The 23,214-nt window shown below is 46.8% G+C and overlaps 1 protein-coding gene across 1 annotated transcript in view; it reads left to right on the top strand.

The window, feature by feature from the left end:
* The first annotated feature begins 18,552 nt into the window (after positions 1-18,552).
* The window catches only part of Acsf2 (acyl-CoA synthetase family member 2), a 41,586-nt gene continuing 36,924 nt past the window's right edge, over positions 18,553-23,214 (top strand). The window contains exon 1 of the mRNA XM_055619958.1: positions 18,553-18,701. Coding sequence (XP_055475933.1) covers positions 18,574-18,701 — 128 coding nt within the window. The 5' untranslated portion in view covers positions 18,553-18,573. The remainder of the gene's footprint in view (positions 18,702-23,214) is intronic.

Raw genomic sequence — 23,214 nt, 5'->3', positions numbered from 1 at the left:
CACCCCCCTGGCTCAGTTTGCTCATCTTGAACTTCATATTTGAAACTTATTTGGGGGTGGGAGTGGGGGATAGGCTGTAAAGTACTTACCTAGCATTGCATGAGGCTCCGGGTTTGGTCCCCAGCACCACATAGGTGATGTCATATGCTTTGTAACCCCAGCCCTTGGGAAGTGGAAGCAAGAGGATCCAAAGTTCAGGGTCAGCTTCCTCAACATGGGGAATATGAGGCCAGTGAGATGCCTCAGAGGGGGAGTGCTCCCCCAAACCAATCACTTGAACCCAATGACCTGCGTTTGAACCCTGGTTCCCCCACAGTAGAGAGAAAGAACTGACTCCCATACTTGCCGTGGCACACATACACACACACACAAAATAAATAAATACATGCGATAAAATTTTTAAATGTAATAATAATAAAATACAATATGGAGGGAGGGACCAGGAGGAGACAAGAGAGGGGGCCACAATCAGGATGTAAAGCGAATAAATTATAAAAAAATAAATTGAAAAAATGAAAATGGAGTCAATAGGGAAAAAAATAAAGTACAATTAATAAAATAATTAAAATGATTTTTTATTTATAATAAAAATAAAAATAAAGCTTCCCTTGGATTTGAAAACAAACAAAAAAAATAATAAAACCTCAAAATAGCAATATATGCACATTTGTTAAAAAAAAAAATCCTGTGGGCTAAAAATTAACTGAAGTCTGTACAATCCCATAACAAAGCCCTGCTTTTGTGTACCCTCCCAACCTGAGTGGGCTGGGCATCTGAGCAGGAGAAAAGGGCGAGTAGATAAATATACATTGGCATCGTTATCTTTATGATAGACTTGAGGAAATGAGAGATTTCATGGCAATCCTGGGCATAGCTCCCAGAAGAAAATTATCTGTCCTCAGCCACACTGATAGTCTTTAGATTTAAAGTCTTGTTTCTTTTTTACCACACCCTCATCTTTCCCTACCCTATGTGAGTTTATAGTGCACACAGACAGTGATTGTGTCTACATACAGAACTTGCCTTTTAGGGGTCCAGCTCTCTCCAGGTTGTATTGGAGCTAGGATGTGTTCCAATATACCATTGCCTAGAGTTTTCTGGATCAAATTTTTGTTCTTGAGATGAGAGTTCGTAATGACCTGCAACAGAGAAGAAAAAAAAATGAAACGAAAAATGATTGAACTAGCTATGTGGTGGTGCCCACCTGTAATCCCAGTACTCAGGGAGGCAGAGACAGGCAGTTCTCTGTGAGTTCAAGGCCAGCCTGGTCTACAAAGTGAGTTCAGGACAGCCAAGGCTACACAGAGAAACCCTGTCTTGGAAAAAAAAAAAAAAGAAAAAGAAAAAGAAATGAAAGAAAGAAAGAAAAGAAAAACTATTGAACTTATCCTGCCCCAAAATAACACCCTCCTGGAACAGAGGAGTAGGATGAAGTTGAAGATTCCAACTTCGTCCCCCTTAGGAATATCCCCCTTAGGAAGCTTGCCTTAGGATGCTGGATGCCTCCAGCTTAGGCCTTGGATATATATCATGACATCTCTTTTTCCCCAATCTATAACCTATGTCCTCTTTCCAGGTGAAGTGTTCCTGGGTGTAGAGAGTGGCTTTTAGACTCCCTGATGGGGGTACAATGAGCTCCTTGTGAAAGGCATTGGCAACATGTGCTGCTTTCCTGCTTCAATGAGAATTAAGGGAGAGGTGGGAGCTGCAGCTGTGAGTGATGACCCACCATGAGCATTGTGGGAGCAGAGTCCTGGCAGGCCACATGTCCAGTCTAAGTCAAGGAAGTTGCATGGTGCAATAGCTCCTTCTTTTTTAGATTCTGGGCAGGAAATGGGAAAGGTACAGATCCATAAAGTGTTTCATGTGTTCGATCCAATGAAGAGGAGAGTTTCTGTAACTAAAGAAGGATTGTATCAGCTTGTGTTACAAAAAGAGGCAGAAACACTAGATAATGTACTAGTCTGGGGAAGCCATGAAATGTCTAAAGAAGTTTCAAGAAGCCAATCTATCAAAAGGAGGGTAGAAATCATTCAACGAAGTGACCTAGCAGATGCCTGGATTTATCTGTTTCTATTTCTTCCTTTTTCCTCTCCAAGACATGGTTTCTTTGTGTAGCTTGGCTGTCCTAGAACTCCCTCTGTAGACCAGGCTGGCCTCAAACTCAGAGATCCACCTGCCTCTGCCTCCCAACTGCTGAAATTAATGGCATCCACCACCACAACCTCGCTCTTTAGCTTTCTAATTGCTACTTACCCATGCAGGCAAGCGTAGTAATTACTCAACAAGATCTGAAAGCACAGAAATAAGTCAGTCTCAGTTTCCTATTGTAACCTAGACCAAAGGAAAAAAGAAGTGAGAAGCAATGAGCAAGGGGCTAGGGAGTGGAGGAAAGTGCAAAAAGAGGGAGAAAAAAATTTTATGAATCTAAGTGGCACCCAGGCCTGGTGGTGCACACCTTTAATCCCAGCACTTGGGGAGGCAGAGGCAGGTGGATCTCTGTGAGTTCAAGGCCAGGGTGGTCTACAAATTGTATCCAGGACAGCCAAGTCTACACAGAGAAACCCTGTCACTCAGTCTCCAAAAACAACAACAAAAAGTGGCAATTAGGTTTTGTTCTTCCCTAGAAAGCAGCAGCAGCATCGGAACTGGGCACAGGTATCTGCTTTGTTACAGTTCGCTTGCTCTATTGCGCTCTTTTGGTTAGTTGTGAGTTGGTTGCAAGCCGAGCAGGGAGGACTCCGGCACCCTTCTTCCTACCCTTCACTGCCTTCCTCATCCTGGCAGAGTGGCCATCCGCTGTTCTCTTGTCCCACTCGCCTTTGCCTCTGTGCCCTTACCTAACATCATGGGCCAGAAGCAAAAAGACTACGTAGAGAGAAATTTGTGTCTGTGTAGCGGAAGAAATCCATTCTATCACCTCCTGGATGGCTCATCAAGTGTGTTACTAATGGTCTCTGGACTTCATGATTTTGGGTTCTTGGCACCTTGTTCAAAGACCCAAAGAAGCACACACAAATAGCAAAACAGCGGGGAAATTTTGTCTTCAGAAGTGAAGTCTTCTGCAAGACAGCCGAGGGCTGTGGGCGAGGGGACTGCTCTAGGCTTGCTTGTGTGGGTCCATGAACAGAGCGAGTTGGTTTGCTTAGGGACAGAATGCAGGTGTTTTTCTGTGCTGATAGATAGGTTGGGATTACATAAGTAAGCCTTTGTTATGTTCTTTGTTATGTCCTGTGGTGGTTTGACTATGCACAGCCCCCATCGACTGACGTGTTTGCGTGCTTGGTCAGTGGAGAGTGGCGCTTTTAGGAGGTGTGGTCTTGTTGGAGGAAGTGTGTCATGGTGGTGGCAGACTTTGAGGTCTCCTATGCTCAAGCTATGCCCTGTGTGGCCCACAGTCTTCTTCTGCTGCCTGTAGATCAAGATGGCTGAAGGGATTCCTCAGAGGTTAAGGGCAGCACTAGATGCTCTTCCAAAGGTCCTGAGTTCAATTCTAGCAACTATATGGTGCCTTACAACCATCTGTAATGAGTTCTAGTGCCCTCTTCTGGCCTGCTGGCACACATGCAGGCAGAACACTATATAATAAATAGATAAATCTTTAAGGATGTAGAATTTAAGCTGGGCTAAACCCCTGAACTGCAAGCCAGCCCCAGTTAAATGCTTTCCTTTATAAGACATGGTGCTGGAGAGGCAAGATTTCTACACCTTGATCCAAAGGCAGCCAGGAAGAGACTGGATGCATTTCACTCTGGGCGGAGCTTGAGCATATATGATCTCAAAGCCCAGCCTCCAAAGAGACGCACTTTTTCTAACAAGGCCACACCTCCTTCCAATAAGGCCACACCTCCTAATAGTGCCATTCCCCATGGACCCAGCATTCAAACACATGAATCTATGGGGGCCAAACCTGTTCAAACCACCACAGGTATAGAAGCCAAGTTCTTTCTAGGCAAGTACTACACTACTGAACTACATCCCTGGTCCTCTGTTGTTTCTTTTTAACTCAGTCTTCCCAATATTATCACAGGAGAGGGAACTGAGACTCAGAGGTCTCCACTATTTAAATGAGGAACTGAATGCATTGTAAGGCAAGGGGCTCACATCAACCTGGTAAGGAGGAAACTTGGGGGAGAGATGAAATCAGGACAGGCTTCTCAGAGGATGCGGCAGGGTGGTATATGAGTTGGGTTTTGGGTTTTGAGGACTGTGTGTGATTGGAACTCTCAGAGACTCAACACAGAGAATCAGGTAGCAGAGGACTTGCTACCCTTCCAGGGAGGCTGTTTTAAACCCCTTACATCTAGAACAGGCAGCGTGGGAGACAGTAGGTGCGGAGAATGTTCCCCTTAGGAACAAGAGACTGGCCCAGTGCTGAACTCCCTGCCGCAACCATATGTCATCTTGCACACTCCTGTGTGTTCCACGTTGTTTGGGGGGGAGGGAGTGCCAGAAAAAGCACTAGTCCCAGCAGCCCTTGAGAAGCCACGGGGTGGTGGTTTCCAGATTCAAACCTTCCATCTCCCAGGAAAGCCTGTCGAGAAGAGGGTGTCCTAAGGGGAGGTGGAACACCCCATCCTGCAGGGAAGCCTCTTATGTTCAGAGAGCAGACGATGTCTCCAAAACTGGCCAGATCCAATAGAACCTCCCCTCCCCAAGGGGACAGAAGCAGCAGTGCCCGGTGGGGGATGCGCTCAGACAAGCTGAGCTGCCTAGAAAAAGCAGTGACCAACTGAGCACCCAGGAAGAAACAAAGGCCAGCCCAGCAGCTGGGCCATAGCAGAGAACAGTACGTTAACTGTAATAAATCAGACCGAGAAAGCTACAGACTCGTTTGTCCTGTCTTATTTCTGGAAGCTAAAAGAAAACTTGACCTGAATATTGAGTAATAATTAACAGACATCGAGGTGTTTGTGTGTGTGTGTGTGTGGGTGTGTAGAGAAAAAACAGATCTCTTACCTGTTGAGCTACCCCAAGTCTGTGCAGTGTGTTCCGGGTTTTCAGCTTTGGTGAGCTATCACTCACTTTGGGGTGGGCTCTTGGGATGCCGGTGCCTGTGAAACACCCCTTCACCCATGATTCTAGAAGTAACCCCCAATAAAACTCATGGCTCACCAAGTTGTACTTCAGTGATAGCCATGCTCTGGTCTGTCACTGGGTTCCCTGTCTGGAGCAAAAAGATGTTTGCTCATGGCCTGCCAGAAATAGGGTCACACATTATGAGCCAAAGATCAGAACGGGACAGGATGCCAGCGCTACGCTAAGCTTTAAGGGCACCTTGATATAAAGTGCTGAGATTAAAGGCATGCACCACCACCACCCAGTTTATTAGAATTATTTTAAAAATTGCTTTGTGAGTTGTTGGTTTGAATTTCATAAGGACTAATCATTAGCAAGGTATGGAGAGATGTCTTGGTGTTTGAGAACTCTGGCAGCTCACAACTGTTCGTAATTCCAGTTCGAGGGGATCTGACACCCTCACATGGGTGTACATGAAGGCAAAACACCAATGCACATGCAAATAAATTAATTAATTTTGAAAGCACGGAAAGGAAGTTGGGCATGGGAACACACATCTTTGATCCCAGCACTCGGCAGGCGGATCTGTGGGGAGCTCAAAGTCAATCTGGGCTTCATGAAACCCCATCTTAAAATTTGAAAAGGCACATAGTTAGCCAAACCCTGTTTCAAGAGAACAAAATGATAGTGATAAAACTAATTTAAGGATCTTGAGATGCAGGCAACATCTTTAATTACGTGGGGACCCCTACCCATAACCTCAAGTGTCTTTCTAAGAAAAGCCGAGAGAAACTGAACCGGAAAATGAGCTCTTAAAGTGATGCAGCCACAAATTATGAAGGGCCGTCAATGAACCAGCTCTGCCACGGAGCATTTCACAGCCATGCGCAACCCTTGGTGCTGTGTTGTAATACACACAAATGTTGGACCTATTTCTAAGAAACCCGTGCACAGTTCCATTAAAAACTGGCCACGTTAGTTCCATTAAACTTGCTTTAGACTTCTGCATCCAGAACACACACATACACACTCTTACTCATTTATTTATTTATTTATTTATTTATTTATTTATTTATTTATTCATTCATTCATTCATATAGTTAGTTAATGTCTGTGTATGTATGTGTCTCAGACCTCAAACTCATAATCCTCCTGTCTCAGACAGCCCCATTCTGGGATTACAGGTGTGTGCCCCAACCCCTGTTTAAGCCATTGAACGTGTGTGTCATTTGTTACAGCAGCAGGACGGGTAAACACAACGCTTCTTCCTCAGAATTCAGTGCACATCTCCAAGACCTTCTGCAGCCTGCCTCGGTACGACACTGATCCCTGTTCTCCCTCACTCAACACTTGCCACACCCCAGCCACAGGGTCCTAGGATTTGAGCCCTGCTCACCTTAAAGATGAGCTCCTGAAAAGTAAGCACCCTGCCTTCTTCTTACCTCCATATCCAGGACCCAGCACCCACGGTACCGTGAATCTCCTGCTGAGAGTCAAGTGAAACAAGGAATGCCCATGGAAGGCTTTACTCAAGACCTCTCAGCTCACCTTAGCTTTTTGACTTTGACCCAAGGAAAGATAAAAATTACATCACTCAAAGAGGCTTGTTTTCATTTTCCACAAAAGCCAAAGCTTTCACAACATTTGGCCCACGTGGGGACTGAGGTTTTTTTTTTTTTTCTTTTTTTAATTGTATTTATTTTATTTCACACGAGTTGTTTTGCCTTTGTGTGTGTGTGTGTGTGTGTGTGTCTGTGTGGTATCTGTGTGAGGGTGTCAGATCCCCTAGAACTAGATAGCTGTGATCTGAGTCTTCTGGAAGAGGAGCCAGTGTTCTTAGCCACTGAGCTATCTCCCCAGCCATTATTTCTTTTTCAATTTGGAGCAGCAGCAGCAGAGAAAAAAAAAAATCGTGATCTCTTCAGAGCCCAGCTGCCTGAGTTTGCAGTCTCCTGTGAACCATGACCAAACTAATTTTACCCTAGACAGCAATACAAATCAAGTTCCTTATTTTTTCACTTTCAGTTTGAAAAACCAGAAACATCCTTTTTTTTTTTTTTTTTTCAGAACCCTTGAATCTGGCTTGCTGTTGTTAGTGGTTTAGGGGACTTTTTGGTGTTGGTAACTGAGTGGATCTACTTTGGCCTGATTAACAGAATAAATAAAAAAAAATATGTTCTAAGTCTTTTAAATCTCTTTGGAGATTAAAACACCCTCTCCTGCATGTTTCTCTCCCTGCTCCCTCTCTGCTGGAGATAGAAGTCAAGGCTTTCCACATACCAGGGCAGTGTGCACAAGCAAGGCAAGTAGGCCACTACGAACAACGGCGCTTTGTTGTTCTCAGGGTGTTTGTTTGTTTGTTTTGACAAGCTTTTGGTTTGTAGCCCAGGCTAGCCTCAAACTCTTCATTGTCTGGCTCAGCCCCCTTAGTCCTGGGATTATAGGTCTGCTTATTAGGAAGGTTATCTGTGTTTTATGTGGCAACCTTATCAAACATCAGCCCACCTTACTGATTGCTGGCACTAAGGAGAAAGCCTCCCTCAGGCCTGTTAATAGAACTTTTATTGGGTTACAATTAAGCTGGAAACTTGTAACTCAGTAGTAGGGCACTTGCCAAGTGAGTGTGTGGCCCAGAATTTCATCCCCAGCACACACACACACACACACACACACACACACACACACACACACACACAGTCATGTTTACTGTGTTAGAAAATAAAGCATGAAAAGATGTTATTACATAGTCTGTCTGTCTGTCTGTCGGTCTCAGTGTGTGTGCATGTGTCTGTACCTGTGTAAAGCATGTGTGAACGTGACAGGACAACTTGTAAGAGCTGATTCCCTCTTTGTACCGTGTGAATTTCAAGGATCTAACTCAGGTCATCAAGCTTGGCAGCAATTGCCTTTATCCACTGAACCTTCTCACTGGCCTTTTCTCCTCCTCCTCCTCCTCCTCCTCCTCCTCCTCCTCTTCCTCCTCCTCCTCCTCCTCCTCTTTTTCCTTCTCCTCCCCTTCCTTTTCCTTCTCTTCCTCCTCCTTTTCCTCCTCCTCCTTTTATTTTCCTCCTCTTCCTCCTGTTTTTACACAAGTTCACCACCACTACACAGGGTTTCTCTGTGTAGCCCTGGCTGTCCTAGAACTCACTCTGCAGACCAGGCCAGCCTCAAACTCAGTGATTCACCTGTCTCAGCCTCCCAAGTGCTGGGGTTAAAGGCATGTGCCACTATCACCCACCTCCCCCACCGATTTTTACAGTGCTAGGGACTATATCGAGGGCATCCAGAATACTAGGCAAATGTTCTACCACTGAACTATAGCCCCTGCGCTCATTTTTAAGCTATGCTCTCCCTCTTATTTTGGTTGGCCTTGAATTTGTTCTGTTGACCAGGTGGGCCTTGAACTCATGATCCTTCCAGTTCTTGCAGAAGGATTAAGGGTTCAAGGTTATTAACTGTACATCAGGTTTGAAGCCAGCCCAGGCTATGTGAGACTCTTGTCTCATGGGAAAAAAAAAAAAAAAAAAACTTAAAAAAAGCTGATCTGTGTTTTACTGTATCAACCTTATCCAACATCAGTCCACGGCCTTTGAGACAAGATTTTGCACTGCTCTGAATTACTCCATGTTACGTAAAGCAGCAGTTTTTCAGGTGGTGCCTTACCCTGAGAAATTCTGTCTTACAGCAGTTCCTGACTCCGTTTTGAAGATGGAGGACAACTCTGCAGCTGCGTGAACACTGAATGAGGTCATCTGTCTGGCACCACTTAGGAGGCATAGATGGAGAAATTATTTATTCTTAGGAATAAGTAATTTATTGGGGGGGGGTGAGCTGAGATTGTAGGGACATAAAAACATGTTAAAAATGATACCAAGAGGGGCTGCAGAGATGGCTCAGCAGTTGTGTCTCTTCCTGAGGATGCAAGTTTATTTTTCCAGCACCCACAAGGTGGCTCATAATCTCTGCAACTCTAGTTCATGGAATCGGATGCCCTCTTCTGGCCTCACAGACATACGGGGAGGCAACTCAGACACGAAATACAAGAAAAAGATTTTTAAATCCTATCAGGAAAACCAGGCCCAAGAAGTTACTAAACATACTAGACGGAGAAAATGGTACAACTCCCTGACTTATGAAGGGGAGTTAAACCTAACACTAGGAAGGTAGCATCACTGGCCTGTCACCTAACCCACTCATTGGCAGGGAGCTGGAGAGATGGCTCCGAACACTGGCTGCCTGTTCAGAGGAACCAGGCTCAGTTCTCAGCATCCACCTGGTGGTTCGCAGCTGAATGTAACTCCAGTTCCAGGGAATCTGATGCCCTCTTCTGGCCTCCTTGGGCATTGCACTACTCATAGATGACACATACAGGCAAAATACCCATACATACAAAATTACAAAGCACAAGAAAGAATATGATAGCTGGAGAACTCCCACACAGTCCCAGGGGCTTCAACTCTGCTCAGCTCCCACTGCTGAGGCAGCCTACTCAGCTTCCCTCTATGGGGTTTTCTGTTCACCTCTGTTACCCTGCGTCCATCCATCTGGACCAGGTCCTGCCCTGCGCGTGGTCCCACACCTCCTCTCTGCAGCTGGGCTTAACTCTGTAGCTCTGCTCAAAGCTATGGCCCAGCTGCAGCCTGATCCTCACCTCCACCATCATCCCCAACTGCCCCTCTGCCTGGGCTCATTATCATATTAAGGCAGAGATCCTCCTTGGGTGTGTTCCATCGGCTTCCAAGCAGTATGATCTCAAGAGGTTTGCTGTGTTTTCGATTCTTTAAAGTCATTCTGTGAGCCTATATACACACCCTTCTACTTTGATTTATTTTGCTGCGTGATACGAAATATATAAACCGAAGATGAATGTTAGTAATTAAGATTGAAATGGGGGCTTGGAGAGACGACTTAGCCTGTAAAGTATCTGCTGTGAAAGCACGAAGACCTGAATTCAGACCTGCAGCACACGTGTATAAAAAGCCAGGTGTCACGGCATTCGGGAGGTGGAGACAGGAAAGACCCTGGGGCTTGCTGCCACTCTGTGTTCCTGAGTCAGTGAGGTCCAGGTTCAGCGTGGGGTCCCATCAAAGGATGAGATGGGGGTGGAGTGGAGAGATGGCTCCCTGGTTAAGAGCATTTGTTTATAACTTTATAACTTTTTAAAAGGTGGGCTAGCTTGTGGCCTTTGCTCTCCGCTGCCTACCAGAAGCACATAGTAAGACCTTACTGCTGAAGATATAAGCATAGTTTGGTACAGGACATAGAGAAATCAATTTGGAACGGGCCTGAAAACTTTCTCCTTGCTAGCTGATTTTCATAGGTCTGGAAGGTGCTGTGCCGCCGGCTGCCAGAGAGAAAAGTCGTCGATGGTACCACCCAGCAGTGAGCCCTGGAAACTATATACCAACCTACCAGGCAAGATGCAGGTGACGGGGTAACCAACTGCTTTCGGATTAGATTCGAGGCCTGCTTTCACAGAAGGGGATTCCGACCTGGCATTGTAAACCTGGTTAACAGATCGTGGCTTGGGAGGTCGTGGGCCTTAAAGTGGAACCTATGATTGTTGTTTTGCTAAATGGACAGGTCATCAAACTGTTTTCTAAATATTTCCTTCTATACATATAGCTTGGTATCACTCTTAACCTTGGCCAGAGAGGCTGCTTTCCCCAGTGGAATGGAATGAAAGTATTCACAACTGGTCAGGGTGCTGAGAATAATTAACTGTTGAGTGTTCAGCCCCAAGCGGGACACTCGTCTTAATTAGCCACCCCACCCCCAAATCCTGAGGGTCAGGGAATACTGTGGAATGAAAGGTTATAAAAGCCAGAGAATGTGGAGGAGTGTTGTGGAATGTTGCTTTCGGGCCATGACATAATCCGTGAACTCACAAACTCACTGTGGTTACCTGACTAAAACCTGGATAAGAAAAGGTAAAAAAAAAAAAAAAAAAAACAACCAGTCAGTGTTCCAGCAAGCAGCACAGTGGGTTATGAAAGAGAGAGACAGGACAAAAAGATGGGAGGGGGATACAATGGTAGCTGTTGACCCAGGAGAGTGAAAGGGAAAAATAGGGTGGATAAGATCAAGATACAGTTTTAGACATGATGGTACATGCCTTTAATCCCAGCATTGGGGAGGTAGAGGCAGAGGCAGGCACATCTCTGAGTTTGAGGCCAGCCTTCTTGTTTACAAAGTGAGTTCTGGGACAGCCAGGGCTACACAGAAACCCTGCCTTGAAAAGCCAAAAAAAAAAAAAAAAAAAAAAAAAAAAAAAAAAAAAAAAAAAAAAAAGAAAAAAGAAAAAAAGAGAAAAAGAAAGAAAGAAAGAAAGAAAAAGATACAGTGTATATATGCATTAAATTATCAAAGAATAAAGAAACACTTTTTTTTTTTTTAAGTAAGAAAGAGGTGGAGAGAAAACAAGATTCCTGACATTGACTTTGGCCCCCACACTCCTATGAACACATTCACACCACACAAATTAAAAAAGACTGGAATAAAGAACTTGTGTTTTCTTCAGCCTGCCAAAGTGAAACTTGACAAATTGTTACCAATGAAACGGCCACACCTTGAGGGTTTATTCTTATTGAATAAACTGTGACTAAGCCAATTCTGATTGTGAAATGTCACACATGCATCTGTCTGTTTTCTGACATAGCCCATGAACAGCAGTGCCTCACATCTGCAATCCTGGTACCCTCAAGGCTGAGGTGAGCTGTGAATCTGAGGCTAGCTTGGTGACACAGTGAAGCAGGCCGGTCAGGGCTTCACAGAAAGATCCTGCCTCAAAAACAAAACAAAACAAAAACAAACAAACAACAACAACAAAACCAGAGGCTAGAGCAATGACTCAGTACTGAAGAGCACCCGCTGCTTTTGCCAGAGGACCTGGCTTTCATTCCCAGCATCCAAATGGTGGCTCTCCACCCCCTGGAACTCCAGTTCCGGGGGATCTGCCCTCTTCTGGCCCTCAAAGGCACCAAACACTCTGGCACTCTCAGCATTTGGGACACAGAGGCAGGTGGCTACCCGTGAGTTTGAGATTTACACAGTGAGATCTAGGGCCAGCCAAGGCGACAGAGTGAGACCTTTTCTAAGAAACAACGAAACAAAACCAAAGCACAAAGCAACAAGACAACAGCAACAACAACAAAAAGGAACCATTTTTGTTGCCCACCTCTGACCTTTCAACTATCCGGAAAAACCTTTGGAATGTGTTACAGGGCCACCACTGCCTCCCATCAACCCAGAAGTTAAGGATGTTGTCAGGTAACTTCTGAAAGCCAGTGAAGAGCTTCCCCCACTGCGCCGCCGTAACCTGCCTGCCTGCTGTTTCCGCTGATGTTTGTGGCAATGCCTTGATTTACGATTTTCTTGTTCCATGTCCTCGCTTTGCTGTAACCTGCCAGTTACTACCCCTGCCAAAGCATGTGGTAAAAGCCTTAATTTATGGCCTTCTGTTCTGTAACATATTATGCTGGTTTGTTTTTGAGATCCTGTTATGTAGCTCAATCTGTACCCCAGACTGGTCTTGAACACAGAGGTCCACTTGCCTCTGCCTCAAAGGTATGCACCACCACCCTCAGCAAAATGTTATTTTGGGGTAACCTGAACCCATGTCCCAGGCCATGGTAGCTTCTATTTGACTCTGAATAATCTTACTCTCCTTGAGGTGAGAGCTGAGATTTTTAACTAAACAGGTTCTAAGACTTTTACTATTTTAGGTTCTCTTAGAAAAACAGGCTTAATTCACTTTATTATTATTATTATTATTATTATTATTATTATTATTATTATTATTTTTGTCACATAAAAATCCTATGTGGGCCTGGTGGTGGTGGTTGCCGCACAGGTCTTTAATCCCAGCCCTGGAGAGGCAGAGGCAGGTGGATCTCTGCAAATTCAAAGCCACCCTGGTCTACAAAGTGAGCTTCAGGACAGCCAGGACTACACAGAGAAATCCTGTCTTAAAAAAACAGAAACAAAACCAAAAAGCTTAAGTGGTAGCCGAAGCTGGCGCATGGGTCCTTGGCACAGAGGCTCTGGTGTGGGTTTTCACACCGTGGTTGGTTGTTTCTTAAGGAGGAAACGTAGTGAACAGTCTCTTTCCAGAGGTCAGGGGTCAGACAGCTGTAGGTCTTGGAGATGGCATCAAAGGTGGCCTTGGTGAAGTTGTCCAGGACAGCCATGCAGCCCTGGCTGATGTGTCGCTCTCACTGATACCAGCCAGAAGCTGCAGTCTCTTAGTGTTGGTGTCTTAGTTAAGGCTTCTACTGCTGTGAAGAGACACCAACTCTCACAAAGAAAAACATTTAATTTAGGCTGGCTTACAGCTCAGAGGCTTAGTCCATATCTGGAAGGGAAGGAAGCAGGAAGTGACTGAGATATACTTCCTCCAACAAAGCTACACCCACTACCATAAGGCCACACCTACTGATAGCGCCATTCCCTGAGCCTATGGTGGTGGTGGGGGGCATTGTCTTTCAAACCACCACAGTTGGGCACAGGGCCAATGACAATGCCAGTACTTTACCTCTGGGAGCAGGTGTGAGGCACAGCAGCACAGAGCCAAGGCAGCCTGTCACCTTTGCATGGGACATGGGACAGCATGGAGCTTGCCAATCTTGTGCCCCAAGTTGCCTCTCTCCAGTGGAAAGCTTGGTGAGATAATGGGCCCTAAGATAGCGGTGGCTACCTTCTTGGAGCACCTGATACTCAGAAAAACATGACTTTTGTAGTCCACAGTGGTGTCAAAAGTCTGGAACCTGGTATCCTGGCCAATCTGAATCCACTTCTACAGTGGTAAAATCTTAAGAAGCTCATTCTTAAGGAACCAGGAAAAAGTCTGTAACCTCAGACTCCTTGATGGGTAGAAAGAACAGGTGGATCTCCTTCAGGGAGTTGATCTTAATGTCTAAACCAGGCAACCCTAACTGGAGATGGGGGTCCATTCCTCATCTTGGACTTTCCGTACAGTGTTGTTTTTTTTTTTTTTTTTTTCTTTTATGTCAGCTTTTTTTCAGCTAGCATTTCTTCAGGGTTTCCCTGCAGTTTAGAATGTGTCAGAATGGTTTTTTTTCCTTGTGATTTTCTTTTTGTTTGTTTTGTTTTGAGAGAGGTTCTCTCTACTGAGTCCTGGCTGTCCTGGAACTTACTATGTAGACCAGGCTGGCCTTGAACTCAGAGATCCACCTGCCTCTGCCTTCCCATTGCAGGGATTAAAGGTGTACACCACCACCTACCTACTTGTATATCTTTCTCTTTCTTGTGGTTTCCTAACGTTCCCTGACCTAATTCAAGCCATCAGGCTTGCTTTGAAAGTGCTCTTTATCTGCAGAGCTAGCTTGCTGATCTCATCAAAAATTTCATTTGAGGCAGGGTCTTCCTATGTGGCCTGAAACTTGCTATGCAGACCAGGTTGCCCTCAAACTCAGAGATGTGCCTGCCTCTGCCTTTCTACTGCTGGGATTAAAGGCATATGCCACCTTGTCCCACCCATTTGAAATATTTTATCTGCCTCAGTTTTATCTTCTCTATTTACTTCTTCTAAGTATTTAATTTTTTTTATAGTTCTATTTTTTAGTGTTTTTTGCTGTTGTTGTTCACATAGGTTTGTCTCTAGGGAAGTATAAAAGCCTACCATCTCCTTTTAAGGTTCCAATGACAAATCCAAGTAGGATTCCTTCCAAGTTTGCCCTGGAGGGCCAATTAAGGTCACTGAGCTGTTTTACAGGTATGGGTGAGGGGTTGCTTTTGGAAGCACAAGTGACCCCTGAAGTTGCCAGACTGGAAAGTCTCCATTCAACTTGGACAGCCTTCCCATCCAGTTAACCTTCTCTAGACCTATAGGGTCCCAAACAAAACTCCACACAAACAGTTGGGAGCAGAGTGTGGAATCTAAGTGAGGCTCTTATGACTCTCCCCACCCATTCCTTTTCTTCGGGACAGTACACAGCCAACAGTCCTGCTGAGGATGGTCTCCTATAAGCAGAAACTTCTGATCTGTTTAAGATGGTGGCTTTTGCTCTGAAGACTGCGCCCCGCAACACCTGTTAATAATAGCTTCATTGTTTAAAAAAACAAAAACAAACAAACAAACACCATTCCAGCCAGGTGATGGTGGCACTCACTTTTAATCCCAGCACTTGGAAGGCCAAGACAGAGGGATCTCTGTGAGTTCAAGAGCAGGCTGGTTTACAAGGCAAGTTCCAGGGCAGCCAGGGCTGCACAGAGAAACCGTGTCTCTCAACAAAAGCAAAGGAAAAAAAAAAAAGTTCACATTTCTTTCCCTTCTGCAACATCACCTGCAGATAGGATCTGTTAATACGTTTATTTATTTATTCTTCGTCTGGAGACAGGATCTCAGTGTGCAGCCCTAGCTGGCCTGAGATCCACTATATAGACCAGGTTGGCCTGGAGCTCACAGAGATCTGCCTGCCTCTGCTTCTAGATGATGAGATTAAAGATAGGGGCACCCACACCCAGCCTTATTTATTTACTGAAACAAAGTCTTGGTATGTAGGCTAGGTTGGCCTAGAACCGGAAGTGGATTCTGTCTGTAGGCGTTGCTGACACTTTGGTTGATTAGATTTTACTTATTGTTATTATTATTGCTTTCTAAATTGTTATCATTATTGTTGTTGGTGGTGTGGGTGCAGATACACGGTGCTGGGGATTGAACACAAGGGCTTTCAACATGCTAGACAACAGCTACTTCATTTTTTTAAAAGATTTATTTATTTGTTAGTTATACAGAATTCTTCTTGCATATATGCCTACCCACCAGAAAAGGGCACCAGATCTCAATATATATGGTTATGAGCCACTGTGTGATTGCTGGGAATTGAACTCAGGACCTTTGGAAGAGCAGACAGTACTTTTAACTGCTGAGCCATCTCCCCAGTATTTTTTGTTGTTGTTGTTATTTAAGACATGATTTCTCTGTGTACATCAGGCTGGCCTTGAACTCAGAGATCTGCATCTTTCTTAACTGTGATTAAAATTTTAATTGTGATTAAAGTTTTTGGACACAGGAGCGCATGTTGGCAGATTTATAATCCCAATATTTTGGAGCAGGAGGCAGGAGGATTAGGAGTTCAAGACCAACATCAGTTACTTAGTAAATGTGAAGCCAGCCTGGGTTACAGGATGTCTCAAAAACATAGCAACAGCAGGAAGCAAGGATATGGCTCAGTGGGTAAAGGTGAGCCATCAAGCCTGATGACCTGAGGTTAATTTCCTGGACCCACACATATCGAAGGAGAGAACCAATCAGAGTGCAAGGAGAGAGCCAATTTCAACAAGTTGTCTTTTGATCCCCATTGTGTAGAAGTACACGTACAAATCACATAAAATTGGCTACAATGATTCAAGTCTGTAAGACAAAACGAGGCAAGAGGATCAAAGTTCAAGGTCATCCCAAGGATAGATACAGAATGAGGTCAGCCTGAGCAGTATGAGACCCTGTCACATTAAAAAAAAAAAAAAAATGCCAGGGACTGTCTCTGACATGAACTGATTGGCCTGTTCTTTAATCACCTCCCCCTGAGGCGGGAGCAGCCTTACCAGGCCACAGAAGAAGACAAGGCAGCCACTTCTCTCCTGATGAGACCTAATTGACTAGGATCAGAAGGATGGAAAAGAAGACCTTCCCTACCAGTGGACTTGGGGAGGGGCATGCGTGCAGAGGGAGGAAGGGAGGGATTGGGATGGGAGGAGGGAGTTCCATGGGGGGGGATACAAAGTGAATAAAGTGTAATTAATAAAAAATGGAAAAAAATGCTACTTGATGTTAACATTTACCAGCCCCTTCCCTCCTTTTCTTTCTTTCTGGGTTTTTTTGTTTTGTTTTGTTTCTCCAGGCTCACCACAGGCTCCCTTTGTAGCTGATGACCTTGATTTCCTGATCCTCCTGCCTCTATCTCCCTGGCTGGGATAACACCAGGCCTTTCCTGAGTCCATCTCTGAAGCAGAGAAGGGATATTAACAAGGGGAAGAGGAGAAAGCCTTCCCCAGGCTACCCCATAGCACAGAGGGAATGACTCTCATCCTTCCTCCCCTCCCCCAACTCTCACCCAGAGACTAGTCAGGAAAAGAAAGGGTCCTGGGGACCAGAATGTGCCCTTCACTTTGCCAGGACAATTATTTATCCAGAAGGGGTCAATGATTCATCCAGGGTCATCCACCAAGCTTTCCAGGCAGGGCTTGGATCCTGAGCTTGGGATACTAGTCAGCACCCTCATTCCCTGGGCCTTGCCTTCTGAAGCCACTGTCTAAATAAACTTAATTTGGAGAGCACGCCCTTTCAAGCCCAGCTCTTCGAAGTCTCTCCTCTTGACCCTTCCTCCAACGAAACACTGATTCGCCCCCCCCTCCAAAAAAAAATGCTGCCAGAGAAATTTGTGGTCACTCTGGAGATCAAAGAGGGAGTAGCTGAATTACTCATGACCACAGCTGAACCAGGATTCCCAGATAAAGGCAAAGGTTCACTAGGCCAACCTCTGCCCTCAGCCAACTGTTCCTCCCCGCCTAGCTTTCTTCTTTCCCAAGTCAGGAGAGGAGAAGTCCCTCTGCCGGGACCTTTCTTCTCTCCGTCTGGAATACGGATCCTTCAGGACAATGTGGGCACTAGAAGGTATAGAAGTCGTGTGCCAATCTCTGGTTACCCATTGCCCAGGCCCAGAAATGAGTAGTCCCTTTTCTAGATTTTGTCGCCCATCCCTCTTGAACTACATGTTAGATTACATTCCAGAGGCCACAGCTGGAGGGCTGAGTCTCTCCTTGGTCCTTTGGAGTCCAGGGGAGCAGCTGAGGAAGTTGTATTTCGGGCCTCAAACCAGGGCAGAAAGACAGAAGGTAACATTCGACAGACTCGCTCCTGATGCCACCTGATTTTGTCTACCCGGTACTCTTCTTGGAAGGACGTGGTACAGACAAAGAAAGGATGCCGCGGGACTAGGCCCTGGGTCCCCCAGCACAGAGGGATTCACCCATCAAACCAGCTAGTCCCTTCTCCTCTCCCCCGAGGCCCTCCGTTCGAGCTGCCAGGCTTCAGAGGCTCTCGGGGCGGGTTCCTTTGGTTTGTAGCTCACCACCGAGGAAGTTCCCACGTGACCCACGCTCTGCCGGGCACGTGGGACTGACCAGCCTTGGCATTGCCATCTGGCCCTATGTAGGCTCCTGATTGGTTTTCCTTTTATGAAACTTCTCGGCCCTCCGAACTTATCCAAGGGATGGTTGCGGGAAAGCCCTGTATTGTGCAGCAGAGTGGGTCTTGGGATTCCCCAGACAAAAACAAAAAGAGAACAAACTACAGGGGCCGTTCTTCGAGGGTGGGCGAGGAGGGCTGCAGTTCCCACGCGAAGGTGGCCCAGGACGCGGAGTCGCCACTTTCCTGCCTCTCCTCGCCCCGCCCCGCCCCGCCCCTCGGGGACCCAATCCTCCTCACCCCATAGGCAGAGCGACCCTCCCGCCTCCCCGCCCGCTTCTTCTTCACCCCCGCCCTGTTCGCTTTCAAAGTTTACTCCGGGCCGGGCCGGGCGGCGGAAGCGAGCCATGGCTGTCTACCTCGGGATGCTGCGCCTCGGGAGGCTGTATATCGCGAGCCTGGGGGCGCAGGGGGCCCGGACGCTGCTCTCTCGGCCCTGGCAGAACTCCAAGTTGCAGGGTGTCCGCGCTCTCAGGTACCCCGAGCAGCTCCCCGAAAAGAGAGGGGGCTGGGCAGTCCCGAGGAGAAGGGACTTTGGGAGTTCTGCAAAGCTTGGCAGGGGCTCACCCAACTCTGGGTGGCCCTCAGGCACACATTTGCTTTGCTGGCTAGAACTACTGCCCTCTGCGGCTGCTGCGGGAGTCCCAGATTGAGTTCAAACTCTAGTTCAGAATTCTCTATGCGTCCGAGGTGATACACAGGGCTTTTAATAGTACAGGGCTAAGTGCTGCCGGGACACTCTCTCAGCTGAATGCACTTCAGTGAGAAACTTGGGGACCGTTTGGGGTCCTGGGGTACTGAGTATAACAGAACCTTCTTCCCTCTGTTTTCTTTTCCTCCTCCTCTTCCCCCTCCCCCTCCTCCTCGCCCTCCTCTTCCCCCTCCTTCTCTTCCTCCTCCTTTTTTGTTTGTTTATTTTTCGAGACAGTTTTCTCGGTGTAGCCCTGGCTGTCCTGAAACTCACTCTGTAGACCAGGCTGGCCTCCAACTCACAGAGATCAGCCTGCCTCTGCCTTCAGAGCGCTGGGATTAAAGGCGGGTGCCGCTGCCACCACCCCAGGCCTCTTCCCTCTGTTTTCAATCATGGCCACTTACTTCTGGGCTTGTTTTCATCTGTCCTCAGCACCAGGGCTGGGAAGTGGGTAGGCAGGAGAGAGCTGATTGAATAAAGCTAATGTGCCTGGACCCTGAAGGGACTGCAGGGGATTGCCTTGGGAAAGGCCAGGCTGGGCGAGCTGTCTGTGCAATAATAATAGATCTCTGAAAACAAGGTTTAAAAGACACTGCTAGGGCCCTGTGGCGGTGGTGGCAAATGCTCTTAAGGCAGAGGGTAGGTGGCTTTCTGAGTCTGAGGCCAGCCCTGGCCTAGTGAGTGAGTACTAGGACAGCTAGGGCTACACAGAGAAACCCTGTCTCGAACCCCCTGCCCCCCAATAAAAAGACACTCCAGAGAAAAAGTTGGACAGACAAGTTGGAAGATGCCTTTTTGGGCTGGAACTCTCAGATTACAACCTTCTGAAAACTAGGAAGCAGGCAGTAGTGTGTTTGTGTGTGTGTGTGTGTGTGTGTGTGTGTGTGTGTGAGAGAGAGATATGCATGCTGAATCGGTGCTCTACCACTGATGAAGCCCCTCTGATGAACTTTAGCATCCCTTTGTCCCATTTCCTGAGGAGACCTTGGGGATCACGGTTGGCAGCAACTAGGACCCACTGGAGGGAGCTGGGTGCTTTTTAAGGGGGCTTCTCTCATGTCTCCCTATTGTCTCCTTAGGCCAAACTGACCCTCCCCCATTCCTAGTTTCCCTCTCACCTTTGAACTCCTGCAGTATTTCCCCCCAGGTTTTGAGTCCCCAGGTTTTGAGGACTCTGAAGAAAAGTTACTCCCCAAAATACATATATTTTATGATACTCAGTCAGAGACGGTGTTACACGATGGTGCTTCGATTCGTGTGTGCTTGTGTGTGGTTCATGTGGATGTGTTTATCTATGTACAGGTACACATGTGTGACCGTGAGCTTGGGTTTTAAGTGCAGGCCAGGAAGGCAACTGGTCAGTGTCGGGTGTTTTCCTTGAACTATGGCTACCTTACTATTTTGAGGTAGGGTCTTTGGCTGAGCCGGGGGGGGGGGGGGGGGGGAGGGCTCACTGATTTGCTTTGCTGGCTAGAACTACTGCCTGAACTGTTTCCCTAGCCCCAAACACTCCTGATCTTTGACATTTTCCTGTGTAAACAAAGCAGGTCACTTACTTGCCTCAGGGCCTGTGACCTCGGAGGGTTTCAGTGGCTGTCAGGCCTTAGAGAAACTGTCTAGAAGAGACTCGGTTATGGGGGGGGGGGGGACTGGACAAGATTTTCTGAGCATCTGGCCCGGCTTCTTCCCATTCCTCTCGTGTTTGAATCCTTCCTTGCTGATTGCGGGGACTTTTATCTGGTTCATCCTCTGCTCTCCTTTGCAGATGCCTCCCCCTCCCCCCCTCAGGCATCTCAAACATTCAGCACACATCTTTAAGGACACTCACTGTTTCAAGCACCTAGGCCACACAGAGCACTCAGACCCGAACTGGTGGAAGGATGGAAGGAATTAGGGGGAGCACTCAGCGGTGTTCCCGGCATGATGATCTGAGAAGCTGCTGTCCTTCACTCTCTCTGATTATAGGCTTTGTTTGCTGCCGCCCAGCACACTAGGTCAGTCACTCCAGGCCGGTGTTTGGGTTTTCTTTGTGGTTTTGAGGCAGGGTCTTGGGATGTAACCGAGGCTGACCTGCAACTTGAAGCTATTAATCTTCCTGCCTCGGCCTCTGGAACCATGAAATTACAGGCATGTACCGCCGTGCCCGGCTCTGATTGCAGGTTTTGCTAAACAGGAAAGAACAAGAATTTGCAGCTAGCCTGTCTTGAGAGACACCCCGGGCTCCTCTGCACAGGTGATGCCCCAGGGGCACATTACCTAATCTCTGAGTGTGGTTAGTTTGTTGCTAATGAATTCTTTCCTGCTGGCTTGCTGTGGGTGGGAGAGGCAGAAACTGGCTATTCCTTTCAGCCTTTCCTTTGAGGTGGGGCTGACCCTAGGTGGCTAAGATTTAGACTGATCTGTTTGGATTTTAGCAATCCATCAAAGGGTGAGTGTATTGAACCAGGCCCCACCCCTGACAACTGGGGCTCTGTACAATGGCCTGGGGGGGGGGGGGAGCTTGCAGCATGGGTGCCTGAACCCTAAGTGTTCCAGGCTTTAGAAATGTCTCCTGTCATTTTTCTTCTCTCTCTCTCTCTTCCTCCTTCCCTCTTTCTCTGTCGCTTTCTTTCTCCCTCCCTCCCCTCCCTCTCTTCTTCTCTCTCTCTCCCTCCCTCCCTCTCCTCCTTCCTTCCTTCTCTCTGTCCCCTCCCTCCCTTCCTCCTTCTCTCTCTCTTCCTTTCTTTCTTTTCTGGTAGTACTAGGAATCAAACCCAGACTCTTGTACATGTTTTTGCAAAGGACATCCTCTGCTGACTCTTTGTAGGAAGTTTGTCACACTCATATAATGACTTCCCACGCACTTTCTCTTTGTCCCCATAAAGGCACGTCTACCAGCGATTCCGTTTAGGATGCTGAAAGTGAGTCCTCCACCAGTGGAGGACTGCATTCAAAATCTTTATTGTGGTTCTCACCCCTAAGTAGTTCTTTGTAGTCTGCTTCCTTCCTAGGCCGTGGGTTCCTTCAGGGAGGTTATATTGAGTGATCATAGGACTTTATGGTATAATTACATATGGTAAATTGCACAGATCTTAAACGTATTGCTCAGTGAATTTTAATGGTTTGTTTTCTATTGCCGCAACTGAATGCCAGAGAACAGAGCAATTTGTAAGCTTTCCCTTCAGAGTTCATTTAGCTCAGAGTTCTGCAGGCTAGGAGGCCAAGAGCATGGTGCCAGGTTCTGCTTGGCACTGGCGAGGGCCGTCCTGCTGGGTCATGACATGGTCCAGTGTGCATCAGGTGGTGAGGCACAGAAAACGTGCCAGGAAGAGCCCTTTCGTAGCAGAGTTGCTCCCTCTATAACCCATTAATCCACGAAAGCATGGATGGATTACTCCTCCGTTCCCATGTGCAGAAGTGTGCATGATTCAAGGTTACAGTCTAAGAACCATTAATGCATGAATTTGGAGAATCATTCAAACTCATAGCAATGCTTTCCAAGTTACAGAAGTTTTTTTTTCCTCTTCTTATCCTTCCTTTCCTGCTGTTCTACTTTATTTAATGATTTCTAAAAACTTACTTTTATGCACATGGATGTCTTGCTTGTACGTAGCTCTGTGCATCACATGTTTGCCTGGAAACCTCAGAGGACAGAAGAGGGCATCAGAGCCTCTGGAGCTATAATTCAAGATGGTTGTGAGCCACAGTGTGGGTGCTGGGAACTGAGTGCTTTGGAATAGTAGCCAATACTTTTTTATTTTATTTTTTTAATGTGGCTCTCTACGTATTTGTTATAAATTAGGATATGCTCTCCCCAGAGGGAATCCAAGGAGGAAAAGCAGTCCTATGGCCCTAGGGACAGAGCAGGGTAGCCTAGAGCAGAGTCCTGGGTATGGCTGGTCCTTGGACAGCTCCCACCTCTTCATAGGAGGAGCAGGTGTGGCTGCCTTCTCAGTGGCTGGCACAGCAGAGTTTGCAGGCATCTTGCCCGACACCGGGGCCTTTTGTGAGGCACAACTTCCCGATGGCCATAATAACGAGTGTAGTAGTAATTGGTGGACGGCTTATGCCTGGGGCTCACGAGGAGTTTAGGAGGTGGCTGGGTCCCACTTGGCCATCTCTGGCCGCAGCTGCAGCATCGCCTGCAGGTCACACCCAGGCACCCAGTTCCATGGCCTCTGGGTTGAGCGAATAGTGGCCGCCATGTTTCCTTTGCTCCGAATCGAGCAGCCAATACTTTTAATCATTAAAATATCTCTTTAGCTCCTCGATCTATCTATCTATCTATCTATCTATCTATCTATCTATCTATCTATCT

The sequence above is a fragment of the Psammomys obesus genome, unplaced genomic scaffold, assembly GCF_907164565.1.
Source record: "Psammomys obesus unplaced genomic scaffold, mPsaObe1.curated_primary_1811, whole genome shotgun sequence".
Lineage (NCBI taxonomy): Eukaryota > Metazoa > Chordata > Mammalia > Rodentia > Muridae > Psammomys > Psammomys obesus.
The sequence above is the reverse complement of the archived record's forward strand: the minus strand, read 5'-3'. Positions and strand labels throughout refer to the sequence as shown.